Raw genomic sequence first — 22,387 nt, 5'->3', positions numbered from 1 at the left:
GAGTAAACAAAAGCAAACTTCTGCTTTATGTGCGACGAATGGTGACAGAAACACGTCAAATCGGCTTTTGGGACTGCCTTTTACAGCAAATAAGGTTAGAACATTTCGAAATTATCAGCTCCGTGTCTATTTCAACTTACTATAGCTCAAGACATGTGGCGCGTGCTAAAAGATGTCTAACCCGTAAATAGAAATTTGACGACGGATGGTCAAATATCTGCATTTTTAACGTACTTCGAAAAGCTCTCGCGTCGCTCAGAATCATTTGCCCAAAGACATTTTTACAGGAATCTGTAGACCATCCTTCTGCGATTCAACCACCAGAAGCTTATTCCATTTGAAGGTTTGGCACATGGCGAAAATCAATTATTTTTACGAAGTACTTTTAAGTGAATGAAATACATGTCTTCGAAATTTAATTATTTTGCACCCAACAAAACCGCAACATTCCGTAAAATCAACCCAGTGCACAATTAAACATTGCACAAAAATATTTGAGTGTTTTAAAGACGGAAGAATGATGTAGTTTTGCATGCGAGGCTCTCAAACTTGTTTAATAAAATGGTGCGTCAAATGACGATTTTAACGGAATTTGGTAATTTGCATATTTCTTTGAAACAAAAGGCTATTTTGCCAAAAAATCTATCCAGTAGTTTTTGTAACACCCTAACCTATCTACCGTAAAAATATGAGCGAAATCGAATTTCGACCCTTGCTGAGTTATTTCCTATATTTATGGACAGGGACTCTTAACACTGACTGAAACTGTTTTGGCTGGACCTGCCAGTGAATACGTTGGGGCAGGTGTGTATGTAGAGTGAGACCAAATTGTTTCCTCTTCATCAAGTAAGCGTTTTCTGACAGACGACGATTGGGGCTTGACTCTGATTTGCTCCAGACCAACTGCATTGCATGTCATTCCACTCTCCGGGTTTATATGAAGCCGCAAATATTTGGACACATTTCTCATCAGAATTACTTGGCTCGTTGCTTGCCCATGCAGAATAATGACCCGCTAGTGGAGTGTCATCGACCCAGTAAAACGCATCTCCATCCGACGTTTTTCTATTAAGACCAAGCCATGCACCCTCTATTTGTACGATTTTTTGCTTTTTTAACAGCTCAAGAATAAAGTTATTCTCATCTTGTGATCTGATTACAGCGAGGTCTCCTCCCACATCCTGGCACATCGTTCGAGCGTCGTTCCATTTCACGGTCGGAGTGCAGATGACATAATAACATGAATTTCCATGAAGTAACCAATCTTGCGGACAACCTAATAAGGTTTAACACAAGAAAGAAGTACGTTTCAGTTTAGGAATATTCAAAACTTAAAACAATTTTCACGTGACCTGGAAATGACTACGCGTTGATACAAACAAGTTTTAAAGTAGAAAGAAGCAATTTTACTAGCTTATCGAACGTAACCGAAAGATGCGCATGGCTGACACAAAAGGAAAGCGTGAAGCAGCCTTTGACGACGTTACTCATTTTTCAGCTTTTAATGGGTCAATAGGACAAATAAAGCTCTCTTAATATTATGGATATTTGTTGCGGAAAATCAGTCAAAGTTAATAGCTTTAATCCCCATACAGATGGCAAGCATCAAAACAGCTTTTCAAAGTAGTGCGAAAGCTGACTTTTACACCAGCTTTGATTTTGAGTTTCACACTGTCAATATTGTCTTTATGCAACTTTTCAGCGAAAAAATTTTGACAAAGAGCCTGTCATAATTTGCAGCCAACGCAGAAGAGCCTTATAAAACTTGTGAAAACAAGAATGTCATGATTAATAACAAATTGAATTACTTCGTAATTGTGTTTTACTACGGTCATGTCATTATTACCTAAGTTGACTTCACATTTGTCTCCAGTCCAGTCTAAATTGACTAAGCGAGAGGAGCACGGGTATTGGTCGGTTTTGCAAACATGCAAAGAAGAGCGCACGAATTTGAAGTACAGGCATTCCCTTTGACGTCACTCACTTGTCATCAGTTCCTGACTGACCAGTCGCAGCGGAAGCAGAAGAGCCCGATAAAATGGCCAAAACAAGCTAAGAAGGCCATGATAACCACGAAATTCACTCACTCTCCGCTACCTGTACTATTTCAACTAGGTTGCTTTGAAAGAGACGCCTCCTTAACTCCAGTCTCCTTTGAATTTTTTTCTTGTGACGTAGGCTAATATGTATACCATCATGACAATGCAGACTTTCAGGAAACTAAACAATTTCTTCAGCATAAAATTGGAAGTAAATCCTTAAGGAAAATGATCTGGGCATGACTCAGGTCTTAACTGAGTGGGCGCGATCAGAGTTACGTATTACGTAAACGACGAAGTTCTTGCACGTGACGAGTCTGCGATACTTAACTTCACACCTGATAATATTCGGGTAACAGAAGGTCGCACTTTAAGATGAACGAAAACGTGACACTGAATGTGGCAGTAAAACTTACTTGAACGGTGGCTTTAACGGTGCCCCTTAAAAGTAACACTTCAGGTGGCATTAATAGTGGTACTTGAGGTTTCAAGTAGCAGTTCTCGTAAGGTTGTAGTTTTATTTTTTGTCATAGTGTAACAGCTGTTACGTATTGTTTTAGGGTCAGGGGCCAAATAATCTGTTTTTTTTTTTTTTTTCAGAAACGAGTACCGGGACCTAACGATTTTTTCATTTAGTTTGAAAACAGCGGTCACCTTGTTTCTATACAGTCAATATAGACCAACTTCTATTCAGAATCAATAAAGAATTATCACTAGAAATGAGAGCATAGCTAGCACTTGTTGGAAAAGAAGAAGGTTCGAAAACGGCTTTCATAGCATGTGTGGACAAAGTACCCGCTACAACAGAATACAAATTGCTTCAGCTACGCCAATACTTATCTGGCGAAGCATTAAAGGTCGTGGAGCCTTTGGGACAAACGGCGGCAGCTTATGAGACAGCAAAGGAAAGATTAAAACGACAAACGATGCGGCAAACGGCATCCGATTGCTTTGCGTATAGAAGAATTAGTGAGATTTAAGCCACTTCGCCATGGAAATGCAAGGGACCTCGACAGACTTGCATATTTGTTAGAAGTTACAGTAGTATAAACCTAAAGGAGGTTGCTCGACATGAAGAACTAGAAAGCGGATCGCTGTACCTATAAAAGGAAGGCAGGAGCAATGCTAGCGCATTATCATCGCTGGATTCATAAAAATGGTATAGAAGAATTAGTGAAATTTAAGCCACTTCGCCATGGAAATGCAAGGGACCTCGACAGACTTGCATATTTGTTAGAAGTTACAGTAGTATAAACCTAAAGGAGGTTGCTCGGCATGAAGAACTAGAAAGCGGATCGCTGTACCTATAAAAGGAAGGCAGGAGCAATGCTAGCGCATTATCATCGGTGGATTCATAAAAATGGTCGTTGGCAGTCAGTAGCAACGTTAAGAGAATTCATCATCCAGGAAGCAGCATTCCAGACAGTAGCATCGGAAACAGTTCACGGTTTGAAATCGAAATCACGAAATCGAGCGACCAAGCCGCCATACGAGAAAGTGTGTCTACTCTGATCTCTGCAAATTTCCATTTTTCATTTCCACTCCTAAAATCACAGAAGATATAAGCCAAACCCATTTTCAACGTAAGTATGAACTTTGGCAGCTCAGATTTCAGGGTAAAAATTGTTAATATTTTTCATAACAGCACGCAGGCGCATTTCCGTTATTAATAAAGTTTTACTCAAGAAAAACCGTGAAAGTTTATACCCAGCAAGGACATACACTTGATACCAAGTGACCGTGCTTTGGCAGTCTGGTCTTTGATGATGCTGGTATAAAACTGGCAAAAGCCTTTGTGTTGCTTCGTTGCCCGCTCGCTATCACGTACGTTTGTAACATTTAACTCTTAAAAAATGCAGTCGGCTATGCGACAAGTACTTCTTAATGCATTAACATAATTTCAACTGCTATTTCCTGCTTCCTCTTTAGTTTGAAATTTAACCAGAAATAGACTGGAACTTTGTTAAAACATGAGTAATGCGCCCACACAACTCTTCCTTTGACTCCAAATGTGGACTACCTATTTCTTATTTGAAATTGTAAGTACACGCGGTTAATTACCGACTCCATGAGGATGTAGTAACATTATCGCTCTTCATGGAACATAATAGATTGACAGTTTTCTCGCATTTCCCGTTTTTCGACCGATGGTATTTTACTTCATTCAGGTGAAATAGAAATGAAAAATTTACAGAGATCAAGGCAGTCTCACTTTCTTGGCGCCTCTCCACCAGACTCTAACACGCCGGATCGCTTCGCTCTTTGCCGGTCGCGCGTTTGACTCAAAGGTGAGCCTGCTCGCAGGCTATGGAGAAAAGTGCGTTAGATCAAAAGTTTGCGGGATAAATAATTGTAAGAACACTCACAATCGATTGTTGTATAGAGACTCTGCACTAGCAGATCGAAGTGAACAGTTGAAGGAGCAAAGTGAAGTAGCCTCTTCCAGGCGTTCAGTTAGTTGGAGCGCATCGCGAAAAACGGCGCGCGAAAAAATAAAAGAAAAAGCGCGGCGAGATGAAGCGAAAAAACGCGTTCTTTCGCTTCCTCTCGTCACGCTTTTTTTTTTTTATTTTTTCCCGCGCTGTTTCTCGCGGTGAGTCCAAACTAACTGAGCACCTGGAAGAGGCTAGTCGTGAAGGGGAAAAAGGAGCATCAAAATTGAAGCAAATAATGAAATGGCCCTTCCCCCCTCTCAGTATCCAGTTGAAAAATCAGCAGAGAGGTCTCACCCCACAGTGGCGACCCAAAGTGCACAGACAGGATTTTTGGCGCTACGGACAGTTGCAGTGTTTCTGAAGAAGGACTTGCTGGACAAAGCTTCAACGAACTGAAAACGTATTTTAATGCTGATGTAGCCTTTGAGTTGGACTTTAAGGACATCCCCAAATTAAAGCGTAGCTGTGAATGTTCTAGTGGGCAGAATGAAACGTTCGAGACTATCCCAGTTGAGGTCAAGTTAGAAAGTTTGGATGGGAATTGTGAAAACCAAGATAATAGCCTTCACAGCAGAACGTGTTAAAGGTCACAGGAAACATGAAAGTTATGTGCATTAGAGCAGGTACGTTGAAAAGACTCTCAAGTACTTGGATGGATATCAAGATATCAAGTGGCACTTCCGTGGAAGGAGATCGAACGTTCTTGAATTGCCAGACAATCCTGGCATGGCACTACGCAGATTGTGAAACACGGAGAAACGTTCACTGAACAATTCAGAGATCGCACCGACCTACTCAGAAAACATCACTCAATATTTGGAGAAGGGCTACATCCGCAAGATCGACCCAACCGAAGAAAAACCCACAAGGAGATGATTCTTACGATTAATAAGACTGGACAGAACTGCGACAAAGACTCACATCGTATTTGACGCCTCTGCGAAGTTTGAAGGAATCGCCCTCAACGAAGTCAGTTATCGATGACGGATGCTGCAAAGAGATCTGAATGATGTTTTACTCCGATTCAGAAGACACCCTGTTGTAGGCATCTGTGACATCGCTGAAATATTTATATGAGAATTGAAGCTGCAATAAAGACCGATCAGGTCAACAGTTTTTATGGAGGTCCTTGGATCAGCAGAGAGAACCAGAAGAGTAGGAGTTCAATCGAGTAGTTTTTAGGATTAACTCGTCGTCTTTCCGAGCACAGTTCGTAATTCCTCTCCCAAACACATGCCAAGCAACACAAAGATGAGCTGCCCTTAGCTGCAGAAACTGTGTCAAAGTTAACATATATGGATGACAGATAGACTTGATGTTGGACGACGATCACGGTATTGAGTTGTACAAGCAGTTAGATGAGCAGGTCAGAAATGCACGCTCGTAAATGGTTGTCCAATTCACCCTAGGTTCTAGAGAAGATACCAATCGTGGACAGAGCATCAGAGGTGGAGATATGCATCAACAAGGATCCCCTACCAACAGTGAAGACACTGGGAATCACGTGGCTTCCAGAAGAAGACGTGCGCAAGTTCAAACCAAATCCGCTCGAAGAAAACTTTTAGCTCACTAAAGGGAATTTCCTGAAGAGAATCCCTCACTATTTGACCCAGTTGGTTTTTTGGCACCATTTACCATTCGAGTCAAAGTTATGATGCAGGAGATGTGGATGGCAGGATTTGAATGGCATGAGCTTTGCCCGAGAGAGTTGTTCCACAAGTCTCAAGAATGGTTCTGTGAGTTGGAAGAATTACCAGCGACTAAAGTTCCCAGATGTTTACGATTTGGCCCAGAAGAAGTTGTGCTGTCAGAGACCTTACACACCTTCGTAGACTCATCGCAAGATGCATATGGTGCTGTTGCTTATTTGAGGGTTGCATACGAGAGTGGGTCAGTATCAAGTCAACTAGTTGCGGCCAAGACAAGCGTTACACCACTCGCGGCTTAGAACTGATGGCAGCAATCCTTGGACTAAGGTTGACCGAGTCAGTACCACAGTTTTCAGTAATGCATTGGGTAAAGCAGTGTTATGGTCCAATAGTATGAATGTCCAGTGGTGGATAAAAGGGAGAAGTTGGAAATTTATACGTTTCGTAGCAAACCGAGGGGGAGAAATTCAAAGTTTGATGAATCTGAAGCAGTAGCGTTTTATGCCAACCAATGAGAATCCTGCTGACTACAGGCTTCTGGATCATTTCTGGTCGTGAAGAAATTCAGGAATGGAAGAAGGAGTGCAACGAATGCCAAAGAAGAAAGGCTAAAGCTGCTAAACAAGTTATGGCCCCTCTAGCGAACTTCCACAGATTGGACTTCGATTCTCCTTGAGAGAGCTCCCACAGACTACTGTGAATTATGGTGAGCCATTCATCACTATCCATAGCCTGCGTAGCAAGCGTTTCCGTGGGGTTTGGAAGCAAAGAAAGACTGAGGAACGGGATTTTCAGTGTTTTGCCTGCGCGGAAAATGGAGCGATAGCCAAAAAAAAGAAAGAGGGGGTGGGAGAGGGGAAGAAAGGAAACGCTTGCAGACAAATCCCTGGATTTGGAAAACCTCCGTTTGCCAGCGAACAGGGCTCGTGATTGGCTGGGCTAGTCTAATATTATTGACATGTGTCGATCAAAGGTATTTTAATACCTTTGAATGCCAGACAAAAGGGGAAGACGCGTTCGAAGCTTGTTTACAAAACGCTTTAACTTTTCTCGCTGAACGAGGATTTAGTCGTCAGCTTCGACAGTACCGTAGAAATCCTGTAGTGCAATACCGACGCTTTGGTTTTTCGAAGCCTGCACATCATTGCCGAAGCAAGCACGACACAATTTACGGCTGTTCCTTTAATTTTAACATCACTTTCTTGAATGCCACATGCGCCAAGGACAAGATAATAAACCACGGGACTGAAGATTCGCACTACTGCGTGGGAAAACCTAGTGATTTCGTCTGGCCATGGGGAAGATTATCTTTATTCAGATACTGGTCAAGATTATCGTTATTTTCCCTCACAGATGTTTGAAGCCTCTCCTGCCCAAATTCCAAAGTTTTGCGAGAAGACTTTCCGTTGTTTGTTTTTGCTACAGGCGATAACACTCGAACCGATTTGCGGATCTGGCGTTTCCAGCAAACGCTTCTTTACTGGAGTTGCCTTTGTGGGAGTTGACTTGATAATTTTACCTTGTATCGATTCCTGGACGAATGAATACAGTGATCCAAGATTTCGAATCTTGCGAGCACAAGGATTACTAACGCGACTTGAATACTTCTCACATTTTAACTTTCTGGCAGATCTGTGCTAAAACTTCACTCTTTCAGTCCTTCCTTTTAGACGGATTGAGTAGAAATATAGCTTGATTATAAATTACCAAATTTTATTCATCGAGATTTCTCCGTTCCCACCGTGCGCTCGTTGTTTCAGACATATTTTGACTAGTTAAAGTTTATTTTGGTTCAAAGTTCACTTCCGCTACGGAAGGCCGAAGATTTTATTGGTTAATTTATGACAGCCGATGACAGCACGAAATCTCACTGCGCGCACTCAGGAATGAAAGGTCAAGTGGGCGGTTTTCCCCTCTTTTACTCGCTCCATTTTTCGAGCTGTAATTCTTTGCTCCCGAACCCCACAGAAAAGCTTGCTACGCAGGCTACACTATCCAAGGAAGAAGGACACGTCGAAAACAAAAAGTTACTTGTGTAACTATGCACTTGACACGGACTCGTTCTTGAATGCTTTCTACAGAATGTTCACTCAGAGGAGGTTTCCAAGAGAAATGTTATCTGACAATGGAGGAACCTTCTTTGGAAGTAACAAGGACGTACGCAATTTCGTCAGAGAACTTGACCAAGAAATAATCCAAATCGACTGCAATCCAATGAATCAGTAATCCCTCGCGTCATTTTGGAGGAGCCCACGAGATTATGATCAAGGCTGCAATGCGAGCAGATACGCAATCCTGGGCAATGCAGACATCACAGATGAAGAGTTAATGACGGCATTTACTGGAGCGGAGGCACTTCTAAACTCAAAGACCACTGAGTTATTAATAAGCTAATTCTAAAGACGACGTACCAGTAACGCCGAATCATTTCCTCTTTGATTCGGTCGGAGGACAGTTAGCACCAGAATCAATAGACGAGACCATATTCAACCCGAATAAGAGGTGGAGAAGAGTCCAGGAACTGGTTAGACATTTCTGCCATCGTTAGATTCGGGGGTGGTTACCCGCTCTCAACGTCAGAAGAAATGGTGAACGGTTGAGCGAGACATTCAAGTTGGTGACGTTTTTTTAGTCATGACGTCGCCCAAGACACCACGAGGACATTGGCCTCTTGCTCGAATCGTCGAAGTTTACCCAGGCAAAGATGAACACGTAAAGGTCACCAAAGTTCAAGTGGGAAAAGACCTATTACTAAGTTATGCCAGCTTGAACTGTCATGAATTTGCTCAGAGATGATAATGATGATGATGATGAATATGAGCATGAAGACGAAGACGAAGACTTACAGATAAGAGATTTAAGTTTAACTGTTTCACTTATAAGGACCAAATATCGAATATCGAGCTAGAGGACGCATGGACTATCGTAGATTCGAAGTCAAGGCATGGTAATTTGGACTCTCTTAGATTCGTAGTCAAGGCATCGTTTTACTAAAATAAATGTTTATTTGGTAAATATTTGATACCCCTTTAGTGGCTGGGATAGTTTTGAGAATTATCACAGTTGAGAAACCAAACTTCAAGAAAAGTAACTGGATAATGAAAACCCAACCCTTACACATTTTTGAAAGTGAAGTTCGAGAGCGAGCGCAAACAATTTAGCGCAAATTTTGGTTTTTTAATATAATCCACCCCGTCTCCCTGTTTTTGAACTAAAAATAAAACATTTCTAACACTTGTCACTCACTTTTTGCAGGTCTTTCTCGAGATCCTTTGCTGTGCTTTATATCCTGTAAGTAAATCAAGAGCTAGCTCAATCAGAGATCAAAAGTTCAACTATTAAAATGCGGCGATGTTTCCCCTTAATAACCGGATAACAACAAAATCAAGAGGTAAGCAATCTGATAGTGAACACTGAAGACTTAAAGGCAATGCGTGATATCAAATTTCAAATTCTGTCTTGTCCAGAGCAGGGAAATGGGCACTTGTGATAAATGAAAAATCTTCGGAAATAGAGCTTCAACACATCGTACGTGGAAGAAGACTTACTGTCTCACTTGAATAAGACAATAAAGAAAAAGAAAATGTATTTAACACTTGAAATTATTATATGGCTGTGTCTCACAAGGACTGGGAACTACCGAATTCACGAATTTGATTGGCTGAAATCGATATTGACCGCGGTCTAGATTTTCCCATCTAGACCGGCATCTAGCTAGACCGCTTTCATTTTGCGTTGAAAAAGTAGCAAACTAAAATATAAAAATGATCACCATTTTCTTTTATTTTCTTCTCAATCATTTATGGAAGTGCCAAAAAGCCTGATGACAAAAAAAAGTAAAGAGGACGAGCAAATTTCGGCAGGTTTAAGTTAAGCTCATCGCCGTTCTCAAGCAAACTGTCAGCAAACCAGTTACATTAAACGAATTAAAGTTTTCTTCTTTGCCATGTAATAAACAACTTATTAACCGAGCTAAGTCGGTCTGTATGGGAGAATCTTGACCTCGGTCGTGTTTACAGACCTCACTGCGTTCGGTCTGTACTCACGACTTCGGTCAAGATTCTCCCATACAGACCTCCAGCTCGGTTAATAAAAGCTAAATATTACAGCTGTGGTATAATTCTGACTGAAAAGAGTAAACGTGATCAGTGTCATTTGCCATATCCCCTAAAATGAGGCGACGTGTGACCTAGCCTTCTAACTAATCTAAATCTTCCAAATTTTAAATTCAAATAAACCTTAAATACAGGACAATAATACCGATGTAAGACCCTTGGATTTCAGCTTTAGTTTGGCGTTAGAAATGCCCATGCCTACTGCAAAGAAGTATCTCTTTGTTGAAACGTTGACTATGAAAAAACACCGAGCCCAACAGGAAAAACATACCGCACTAGTCCACCAGGAGTTTGACCTGGCAGCAATATAAAGGTTGTATATTATAGATTACCAGCTTGAGTTTATGTATTTTAATAAGATCGCTGCCGTCCGAGTTAAATTGTCTGTCTGCGCGGCGAAATTTGTTTTCTTTTGATTTTTTTTAGTTATATTTTTAGAGATCTTAGCAATAAACTGACTACGCTCAGGATGGTAAACCATTGATGAAGTCACCATACCACTAGGAATACCCCGCGTTTCGTCGGATTATCAAAGTTAAACCCTGTTCGGCGGAGTTAGTACTTAAGTTGATGACCCAATAATGTAAAATGAATCCTTTCATTTAACCTGTGTCGGTGTATACAGCATATATAATAGGGTAGCCAATAGTACCACCATTAATAGTGCAGAATGGCGCCCGGACAAACTAAATCTAGCTCTTAAAAAGTCAGATATTTACAAAGTGACATTTAAACTGCTTAACCTTGAGCAGCAGAGAGAAAGTAACTCTCCGCTGATTATGAAAGTTGGTGTTTTCATTGATGAGGGAGATGTCAAGCTTGTTCAGTTCACAAGTTCCTTTGCCGTCCTTCTTAGATGACATCTTGTAGTTTGTAGAAGTATACCAAACATTTTTCATACATTGTTGGCCACACAATAACAAACTGGGAGAATCAAACCGTTTCACAGGGTGTTCCTTAAGCTGTGAGAAAGAGTACTGGAGTCAACGTCTTCTTCGTACAGGTAATCGCATGGGGCTGAGTAAAATTAAGGATTAATATCAGCAACTTCTGAAAACACAAGTGATATTAATCCTTAATTTTACAAGGACCCATTGCGACTACTTGTTAATGAAATAGAGGGGAAAAGTACTGAATTTCTGAATGCGCTCTTGAGTAATCAGTCATAGGAAAATTATTTTTGCACCAAGATACCAGGACTTTGACAACCAGGCCTGCTAACAAACTTTCAACTTTGAAAATATAAAGTCAGTACTTTTTCAAATAAAGTTAAAACGTTCAAACTGCTTTCAGATCACTCAGAATCTGATTCTTCGATGAAGATACGCTTGTTTCCTCTCCTTATACCACTTCTGCTCTTCTGAAAGGCATCATTCCCGGCGATGTTCAAGGTGGCGCTGCAGTGACTGAAATTGTAAACGGGGCCGGGAGCACTGAAAGATTGAGTGGAATTTGCAGGAAAATAATTGATTTAAAGCGCCTCTTGAAGGAACAGATCAGTGTTGTCAATGCCTCGTGAAATGATCTGCCGCTTTTGTTTGTCTCCCGAGTCGTTATGGTCAAGCCCGTTGGCAGATGCGTGGCCTGTGATATTTATTTCACACTTCGGGATACCAGAACTTTTCAGCTAATTCTTTACCATGGTTTTTCCCGCACTATGGTTGGTCAAATTCTTCTCGGGACACAGATCCTTCAGCGGTGAGTTCTCTTTCGTGCTTTTCATGAATGTGTTTATGGTGTTCTTTCCCACTGGGGTTTTCTTGTACCAAACACTTGAAACTGGCTTGTTGATGACAGTCAGGTACTAAGGGTACCTTTCCTCCTTCCCTGTGGCAAACATTTTGGGGGTGACTAGTCTGGTTTTCACGCTAAGTCCTCCCTGTCTCGTCTTAGTTGGACTTTCGGCAAAAGTTAGAAATTCGTTTCCGTCGTCGTCGCGTTGTTATTAAGTGAAATCTTCAACTTCCTGGCCTTCAGTTTCCTGGCCTTCCCCTCCAAGACTCTTCTGGAGTTAAGAAACTCGCTTAAGAAAGTCAGGCTCGTAGTCATCCCCGTTTTCTTTTTGTAACTCGGCATTCAACTGCGACAGTATTTCGTCGAGGATATCGCTCTCGTACTCTTCTAAATTTGCAACAACTTCTCGATGGCACAAGCTGTTGCTAGGCAACCTGAGGACCAATCATCAGCGAGTAATTTTGCCCTCTTCACAAGCAAAATTAAGGCAACGTACCTTCTTCATTGACCAATCAGCATTCAATAATTTTGCCCTCTATGTTATTAAGGCAAAAATGGTTGTAGTTTGAGCAAGGAGTTAAGAGCAAGTGTTTTACATCCCATTGCTACATGACCTCACTGGAACTACAAACATCACCATAAATTTTGAAATGTCTATTAGTTTTAATTTAGTTAACTATTTGGTCTTTTAATTTCTATCGACGGTAATGATGGTAACTGGCCATGGAACGAGAAAAGTTTCAACGCTGATTTTTTTTGCAACGTTACTAAACACTGACAACGTTATTAAACACTTGACAGAGGCTGTTTTTCTCATTTATCAAAAGTATTAACGCTAATTAAATACCTTATTATAGGAAATTAACGCTTCATGAAATTAACGCAAATTTCAGAAATCGTGTTAATTTAAATTGCGTTGATTTACGTTAATGTTAATTTCCGCGCTGTTAATTAAGTTGCGCGTTAATTTCTGTGACGTTAATCACCATTATTCCCCCCCCCCCAAAAAAATCTGTGACACTCTCTAGATATTCTTGACACAGCCAAACAAATTTTATTCGCGCACTTTACCTTCCACATCAATCTTTCACATTAGTAAATAGTTTACTCTACTTCAACTGAATTTTTTTCGTGTTCGCTGTCAGCTTTTCAGTGTTAAAATAAATTTGTTCCTGTTCTAAACAAATTCTGTCTTTTTCTGGTGTAGCAGACGCGTTAATTTCCCCCAATCTGAAGTTTCACCCCCTCTCTCGCGTTTATTTCCTTTATTGGGAAACAAATTTACCTTCAATTCGCGTTAATTTAATTAAGGCCCGTTAATTTCAAATACGTTAGTTAACACGAGCGTTAATTTCCTATAATAATATGCATGAAAAAATTACTCGATTCTGATTAGCTGGGAACAGTGTAGTTCAAGTATAATTATATAACACCAGTGCGAAGAGTTTAACACCGGTGCAAAAAGTGTAGCACCGTTGCAAATTACACATCGTAGTTCTGGATTATGATTGGCTGAAAGACAATAGGAAATTTTCAAAGCCAATGATATTACGTGAAATGATGACGAAAATTTTGTGCGGAAACTTTGAGAAAATTTTCTCGAATGAGAAACAATGGCTTCAAGAAAGGTCCTCCGGCACTTCCTCCGCGCAAATTTGTTCATGTTTTTATTATTAATAAGTAATCATACGGTTTTTCTCGTTCAATTTGGAACTAATTTGCACTTGTGAGTTTTTCAAAAAGCTGAAATTGCACGAGCCGAAGCGGCTCGTGCAATTTCAGCTTTTTGAAAAACTCACTCGTACAAATTAATATCAAATTGAACTCCAAACCGTGTGATTACCTATACTAATAAGGTAGTCCCAATAACAATGACACTGTCTGTTATATTTATAACTCAGCTCTAATAGAAAAAAGGCATCAGGTCACAAACTGAGCGAGAAAGATTAGTTTTCTACAAATGGAAAATTATTTCTGGTTCAACTCTCTCTCTTTTTTGCAGACTTTAACACTATAATCTACATAATTATTTAAGAGTCAATTTTCAGGGAGGTTTAATCACCTGCTGCCTCAATGGTGGTTCTTGTCTGCGGCTCGGCGATAAAAAAACACAAACATTTAAATGTTAATTCTTCCGTTGTTTCAAATTACCTTATTTAATACCTCATAAAAGAAAAAAAAATTGCAAAACTGCCCGATGACATTTTAATTTTGCAAATATGTCAAGTACAACGTTAACGCAAGTTGCCATTAATATTCCTAAAATATAGAGTTTTAGTGTTAATAACAGCTGTCATTGCAGAAAACTTTTGTGACCTTTTTTTTTCTTATTTTCACATTAATGTACGAAAGGGATAATGACAGAAATTAAACAAACTCAAGCGAAAAGAAAAGACATTTGAGAGCGATGTCGCTAGTGACATCGCGTTGTTAGCAGTTTTCTCTTGATGAAGAGACAGACTTCCCAGGTTTTGAACAAAGAGTTCAGCAAAAGTAGCAGTGGCATTTTAATATATTTCGAGTCAGTCCCTGCTTTACTAACTTATGCTTTCGTGTTTACTGATTAGTTCCTTCCTTCCTTAGTTACTTACTCTTTCCCTTCACGAGCACGTTTGAAACACTCTGCTCATCAAGGCACTCTGTATTGCCGTTGGTGATATTTTATAAGCTTTAATCTGTAGCCGTTAATATGCACCTTAGCTATAGTTCACGTGAGTTTTTTTTAAATTTCCCCAGAGTTTTTAAAATTGATGATACGTGATGAGTAGACGCGCAGGTGAATGATATTTAAGTTGTGTTAAATTCTCATAAACCTTTAACGGTCCACGAATTAAAACGCGAAAGCAAACTCCTTGCCAAAACGAAATTATTTAACTAATAAACCTTATAAACTGCGTATTTGCAAAAAACCCTTGGTTGGTTGAGCGATGGTTGACTTTCACGAGTTTTGTTTCGCGTGTCGCTTCGAGCGTGCTCGGTATGTTTCAGTAACAATTGCTATACTAATTTACATATTTTAATAATCAGTTTCTCTTCGCCGAGCTTTGGGTTACTTATTACATTAAAATACTACCCAGTTTCTTATCTTTTTTTCGTGCACAATGAACGAAAATATACTAAATCTTCTGCCACAAACTAAAGGTATGGTAATTTGAAAAAAAAAAAAAAAAATTGAAAAAAGAAATAATTTTTGGATCTGTGTCCACAGCGTTTTATTCAGGGATGTATGATGAACTATTAATTTCAGTGGAAACGTAAGGTTGATCTGTTGTTTTGTTAGACAGGTGACAGGGATCACGACTACATTTGAATGCGATAATTTTCATAAGTCTTAGTCTCTCATTGTCGTTCTGCGATTCCATGCAATCGAAAAATACCTCAAACATCCCAGACAAAATTAACAAAATAAAAGCGCTGAGAATAACAAAGAAACGGTCGATAATAACGAAATAGGTTCTATCCAAGATTGGCAGACACTTGCCTATCTTTTTTTATTTATTCGACTTATGGCAAAGAAAATATGATCACTAACTCTGTTTCAAATATCATTCAACGAAATGGGCTGCTCTAACCGATAACAAAAAGATATATAAGTGTACATTTTGGTGCTATTTAGGCCGGCGAACGGATCTGAGTATACAAAATCCGGTTCTTCCGCCTAGAACGAACCCACGAAAATGTGTGAAAGTGAGAAAATTTAACATAAAGACAACATAACAAAGACGTCTGGACTATAGCTAGATCTTACAAAGTCAGGTATTTATAAAGGTACGTATAAAGTGTCATTTTAACTGTTTGAATTTAAACCTGAATTACCTTGAGCAGCATTGAGAAAGTAACTCCCTGTTGATCATGAAAGTTGGCCTTTTCGTTGATGAGGGAAATGTCGTGCTTGTTCAGTTCACAAGTTCCTTTGCCGTCCTTCATGGATGACATCTTGTAGTTTGTAGAAGTACACCAAGCGTATTTCATACATTGTTGGCCGCACGATAACAAACTGGGAGAACCAAACCGTTTGACAACGTATCCCTTAAGCTGCTTATTTTCGTGGGTTGCAAAGTATGATGACCGAGAAAACGTAGCACCTTCTTCGGCAGAGAAAACGAACGTAGTTTGAAAGAGAAAAAATAATAATACTATTTCACCCGCCATTACCGATCGGACTCGTAGGAAACTTGGAGGTTTTAATGAAATGTTGATCCCTTTTATCTAAAGGTGGTGTTTCTTTATTCGGACCTGCATTGTTCATAAATGTGCGACATGATTCGCTAATTTCATTCGGTAATCAAGAGGGGCGTGCGGAGTTGAAACATTACAGCCGTTGTTTCAGATGTATTCCGTAAATTCTTACCAGTCTCCCCTCAAGCTGCAACGTTTTTACCTGCGTGAGATTTGTTTCTGTGTTTTTGAGAAAAAGAGTTTTTAACTTACTGGGAGAAATGCTTCTCAATAATAGCAGCTGTTATTGTTTTGAGGCTAGGAGCATTGTTTCTGTTGCGACAGTTCTATTGTTCCCTCAAGTGTATCGAGCCATTCATTTGAGACCTTGCCAGAACTCCTAACTAACCCATTAAGAGTGGCGCTATACGGTGACATCTAAAATGACTTTTCAGTTGGCACTAAAAGTGGCTCTTAAACTAACACTTAAATAGGCTCTAACGGTTTCACTTAATTAAAGTAACAGTACAATAAAAATGGTTCATATTAAAATAAATCATTATTAATTTCATCACCCAATCTAGCTTCACATCTGTCTCCAGTCCAAAGCGGTTGGTAAGCACATAAAAAAGTTTGCTTTTCCTTGTCAGGCAATCAAGAACCTCCGCCGTCAATTGAAAAAGCTGGTGATCAGACATCCCGGAATAATAATAAAAACTAATTTACGTAAAATACAGAAAAAATTAATGAAATCCGTGAAAATAGTTGAGGGAAGCTTGCAATGGTCAGTACTTCAGTTTCTCGATTGGACTGGCTTTAATTATCTCTTCTAACAAGAGTCTTTTCGTTTGGTGAGAAAGATACCATAATGCATTGCTAGACTAGTTTAAATCTAAAATTACCTTTAACTAGTTACCTTAAGCATCATCGAGAAACAGATTTCTTGCTGATCGTGAAACTCTGCGTTTTCGTCGACGAGGAAGATGTCGTGCGTGTTCAGGTCACAAGTTCCTTTGCCGTCCTTTTTGGATGACATTTTGTAGTTTGTAGAAGTACACCAAGCGTTTCCCATACCTTGTTGGCCGCACGATAACAAACTGGGAGAATCAAACCGTTTTACAACATATCCCTTAATATATTTAGATAGATTACACAGATTTATTTGATTTGATCGGAAGAAACAAACGCCGGAAAAGATTACGCCTTTGGGTATCTTTTTGTTTGTTTGTATGTTTGTTTGTTTGTTTGTTTTGTTTTGTTTTTTTGTTTTGTTTTGTTTTGTTGTTTTTTTTTTTTTCCTTTTTTCATTTTATTAAGTCCGCATCACCTCAATCAATCAATCAACTTTATTTAGAGAGGGTGACACATGACAGTATAAACTGATAAACTAGTGGCCCTCTGTGCTAAATATCTATAAGTAATTATAAAATACGGAAAACCGAGATCAAAGTGGGCGACTTTTAGCACAATAGAGCCGTCCGTATAAAAAAGATGCTTCATCGGCTGCGTTAATATATACAAGACAGAAGAGCAGCTTAAGAAGCCCTGCGCCTGAGAAACGACCGATGATTTCCGGCTAAAAAATAAAATCGGCCGATTTTTATCTCCCAAGTAGTGGTTACCGAATACTATATAAAAATGAATTTCTTTTGTTTCAGTTTCGCTTTAAACCAAAAATATCGAGCCGCAAACTTTTTCCGTCTGATAGCACCAAAATCAGGCCGAAAATAAGCCCCCGCAAAAAACGGTTCAGAAATCACTATCGCAACGCAAAATAATGAGAGAACTACACAGTCATGAAGAAAAAGGCCTTTTAATGCAATATCATTCGATAAACATCGAAAAACTGCCGAAGTGAATAAAAAATAAAGTTTCATATATTGCATACTAAATTAGATGGAGCGTTGGAGCTGATTTAAAATTACTATTTCTCAAAGGTCCAACGCTGTTGAAAGCAATCACAGTGATGAATCAGACATTGGAGGGATATACATCACGTTTCTGGAAAAACATTTTTCGGCCAAAGTATATTGACCTTGTACAAAGCGTTCAAAGTTACAGTGTTTACCGTTATCCTGCTACTTCGGCGAAACACTTCTCTGTTGCCAATACGGCCGTGGATAGCGTGGTAAACGCCACTTTAAACCTCGCTAGCCGCTCAAATCCATCCTAAATAGAAGTATATAGAATTAAAAGAAAAAGGAAGATGAAAGATACGCAGAAAAAGAAAATAGCTCGAAATTACCATCTGCTAACGAGAGTTGAATCTTGGAAATGTTGTCGCGTAACAGCGTGCATTTGTCCAAACTGCGGCGGAATCCAATTAAGCGAATGTGTGAAATATAACTAAAACAAAAACAATCTTTCTATCACCAGAAGTCGTGAAGTGAAACAGTTTTATGTTGTTCCTATTAATGATGATGAATTCAGCCTCAGCTAGTCTCCAAGTGCTTTGAATGTGGGCAGCACGTATTTCGTTACATACATTCCAACAGACGTTACAGGTCAGCGCATTGCAGGGGTCAGCGGACCAGTCAGTCAGCGTGGATAGCGTGGTAAACGCCACTTTAAACCTTGCTAGGCAGTCATATCCACCCTGAATAGAAGTATATAGAATTAAAAGTAAAAGGAAGATGAAAGATACGCAGAAAAAGAAAATAACTCGAAATTACCATCTGCTAACGAAAGTTGAATCTGGAAAATGTCGTCGCGTGACAGCGGCCATGACGTCATTTGTCTAAACAGCGGCGGAATCCCAACGAATGCACAAATAGGAAAACAACTTTCTCCCGGCCAGAAAAGCGTTTAGTGGAACAATGTTATGTTACTTTTCACAAATGATGGTGACTTAAAAAGAAAAACTTCCCCAACCGCCGCACCGTTTTGATCTGTGTTATGGAGTCACGAGTGGACGCTTCCGGCCAGCGGTCTATTTTAAAAAATCTGATCCAATGTTTTTTGCAGGAGGGAGAGGTGAACACGTCAGATTTGGCTGACCCTATGATCAGGGCCATTATGACGTCACGGCAAAAGAAGCGCGCAAATGCACAAAATTTTCGAAAATGGCGTCGTCGTCCCTCGCTGATACAACTTTTTGAGGCAGATTTCTCCAATCATTCCAGCTTCAAATGGTATTGTATTTGGATCTCAAGGAGTGATTATCATTTTCCTTCTTTGAGAGGTAAGTAGATTTTAATTATAACCGAAAAATCTTGCAGAAAGTGTATTTAAAGTGTTACAGTCATCGCTCTCCGTTGGAAATATGTGGGGCAAAATTTTGACTATTCGCCCTGTAAAATTGCCCTTTTTATGTGATCGGTAACGTAAAGAAACGTGTAACTTGGTCACAGAATAGCTTAGATGTATAGGAAAACATTGTATCTGAAGATGATTTTGAAGAATCTGCAGTAAAAATGATCAGTCCATTTGAGTATGAAATATCTGCGATCTCGTGCTCGGAGTGTTCTTTCACAAAACTGAAACCTTTTCACATATTCTGCAACGAGCCTAGCAAACAAAAATATTATCCACAATGAAGGAAATGAGAACTTTCACAAACAAGAACTTAAGCTTAATTATTTAAATAAGGCAAAGCCTGCCTACTGCACAACGGTGGTTAAAATGCAGACAGACGATAACTTGCAGACTGCAGACTTTTTAAGAATATTGTATTGGCATTTCCTTTATATAGAGCTTGTGCTCCGTTTAGCCTGAAATATAAGGCACAGGTTAGCCGGTGTATGGTTAGCTCGATCTCTCTATAAATGAAAATGGGAATATGATATTCTTAAAAAGCCTGCAGTCTACATTTTACCCATGGTTTGCAGTCTAGTCTTGTAAGACTTTTCTCTTCTTCATAGGCCACTTTCGTGCTGCTTTGACCACAGGCTGTTAGTTCGGAGTATATTCAATTTCCCATAGGGAACCTCTGTGGAGGAGAGACTACAAGGCCCCATTTATATGGTCTCGGGTACCGTACTGAAGACAACACTATCAGACCCTTCTGAGGCAACTTTATCAAGTGTTTAATATATGATATGAAGTGGTCCCTCCAGGATTACTTAAGCCTTTTTTCATACTCCAGTACTCAGTTATCCTTCTTCCTTTAGCTTCCTTTCAGTCATTTGATCACTGTGGGGTTTTGTGAGTTAATTTTTATTTCTTCATACCATGCGTTGCCCCAGGTAGGCCAGTCATAGTATTTTGACGAAAAAGGTTATCACGCCTACCAGGATTACCTTGGTTATGTTGTTAAGGGTGACTTGTGTTTCACTTTCTCAACAAAACAGTGAAAGTTAGCTTGTTTAGGGTCACTGGGGTGAGGGCTTTCTTGGTTACCTAAGGCCAAATAACAGGCCTCACTGTCGGCTGCAATTATGTATGCTTATATAGCAAAACTTGAGTTCCAAACTCGGTCACCTTGAGTTCCTGTTGCTGAATCTTATTATGTTTACAAAATTGGCCCAGTTGATCAACAATCTAGGTTTTTGAAGTCTGATTTATTTTAATTCCTAAACAATATTGTAACTTTTCTTTAAGTAAGGATCCAAAAATGCTTTATGCAGAGTGTTTGTTGTAGTTTGTTTGACATGCTTCAGAAATTTTATTTTTCCTTTGTGCAGGTGTGGGTGCTGAAAAAATCTCTATGTGAAAATCTGAAGACCTCAGTTCAATACATTGATATGGGAAATGAGCTATTTAATGTTTTATAAATTATGATATTAGCTCCATGTACATTACCGCATTGTATCTGCTTGGACGGGACTTAAAAGGTGGATGGGGGTTGGATCATTTAATTGTGAGACATTTTTTAATGGTAAATACATATTTGAGTTCTTGGTGCTGGATCTCATTAGGAAATTTGTCTTTTAGTTTACATTTTCTGTTGAAAAGAGTTAGGGGCGATATAAAAACCAAAGAGGGAAGGGAGGTCATATAAACATTTACTGCAATTTTCAACTGGTGAATATTATGAGGAGTATTATTACTTTGATCTTTTTAAACCTTAAGTTACCATCCTCCACTACCTTTGCAAGACCATTCAAGCAGGTCCCATTTCTGGCAGTACATGCAACCACCATGGAAAGCTATCTATTTATTGTCAATGTATTGTCAATTAAACATTTAAAACCCAATCCTGTGTGTTATTTGCTGGAAATGTACACTTATCATTCTCTTGAAGCCAAAAATAAACTCATCAATGCAAAAAGCAACAGGGAACCTGGGATGGAAGGAGCTGGGGAGAAATCAGGCTTGGGGTTCATGTTTACAAGTACAACTTCTGTGACACTCTTCTCGAGAATATTTCTTTGTAGGTCAGTTTAAGCTTAGTGTAAAATAATTGTTAAAGCTATCTTTGTTGACATAAGATTTATGATGAAAATTAAAAGCATAAAGTATAAAGAAAAGAATTGATTATCATTTCAAACTTAGAGGTAGTAAAGCTATTGCAGTTTGTCAAGACAGATACTATTAGAAAACAAGGGGTTTGGTTATAATAAGAGATCACCTGATATTGATCTTTCCAGCTTTGTCATAACCTACTGAACTCTTTGTTTTGGCCAAAAGTCATTTCGGCTTAACAAGTTTCTCCTGGTTAAGTTAACTCTTATTGCTAATGGCTTAGCAAAGGAAGTATCCCTGTTCATATATTCTTTCCTCTTTAATTGACTTGCTGCTTGGAACCAGATTCTGTATTTTTTAGGTCTTTCTATATAACATCCTACGCAGTTTTCTTTTACAGTCTATACAGGTTTAAATCAACTCACTGAGAAATGAAAAATAAATAGAACCCAAAGCACCAGTTTAGGATACCTCTCTTGTCAGAAGTTCTGAAGAAGAAACAGCTTTGCACTGCATGCGGACGCCCGAGGAAATAGATCGTTCTCCGATCTCATATTTGACGAACATTTTGACATGTAATGAAGCACCTTTCTGGCAAGAGGTCTGGTCCATGTTATTCTGAATATCATCCGTTTCATCTAGGTCTCCTGTAGAGTGATTTAATATCATTTTACCATCTAAAATATCCACACGTCTGCTCGGAGCTGGTTGGCCTCGCAGAAGAAAATGTTATCTTTGACGGTTTTGTGGATTATTTATCGCAGAAAATAATTCCTTGGTACATTATTTACTTTCCAACCCAGCATATGACTTGACAGTTCAAATGCCTTTGCAAGGGAGCATTTTCTCATATTTCGAGGGTTTCGAGTATTGATCAGCAGGTCCTCCACGCTATCGTCTACAAAATAATGGGT

The 22,387-nt window shown here is 39.4% G+C and overlaps 1 protein-coding gene and 1 pseudogene across 1 annotated transcript; one reads left to right on the top strand and one right to left on the bottom strand.

The window, feature by feature from the left end:
• Window positions 1–377: 377 nt before the first annotated feature.
• LOC149109178 (CD209 antigen-like protein C) lies at window positions 378–16,321 on the bottom strand. Its single transcript, XM_089294998.1, has 3 exons — window positions 15,789–16,321; window positions 9,370–9,412; window positions 378–1,276 (listed from the first exon to the last, which is right to left on the bottom strand). Exons 1-3 carry the CDS (start codon window positions 16,122–16,124, stop codon window positions 843–845), a joined length of 813 nt encoding a protein of 270 aa, XP_089151124.1. The 5' UTR covers window positions 16,125–16,321; the 3' UTR covers window positions 378–842.
• On the top strand, window positions 5,073–6,129 carry LOC149109179 (uncharacterized; annotated as a pseudogene).
• Window positions 16,322–22,387: the final 6,066 nt, after the last annotated feature.

The sequence above is a fragment of the Orbicella faveolata genome, unplaced genomic scaffold, assembly GCF_042242905.1.
Source record: "Orbicella faveolata isolate gen_17 unplaced genomic scaffold, um_ofav_v1 contig_25, whole genome shotgun sequence".
NCBI classification, from domain to species: Eukaryota; Metazoa; Cnidaria; class Anthozoa; order Scleractinia; family Merulinidae; genus Orbicella; species Orbicella faveolata.
This window is presented reverse-complemented; position numbering and strand designations above follow the sequence as displayed.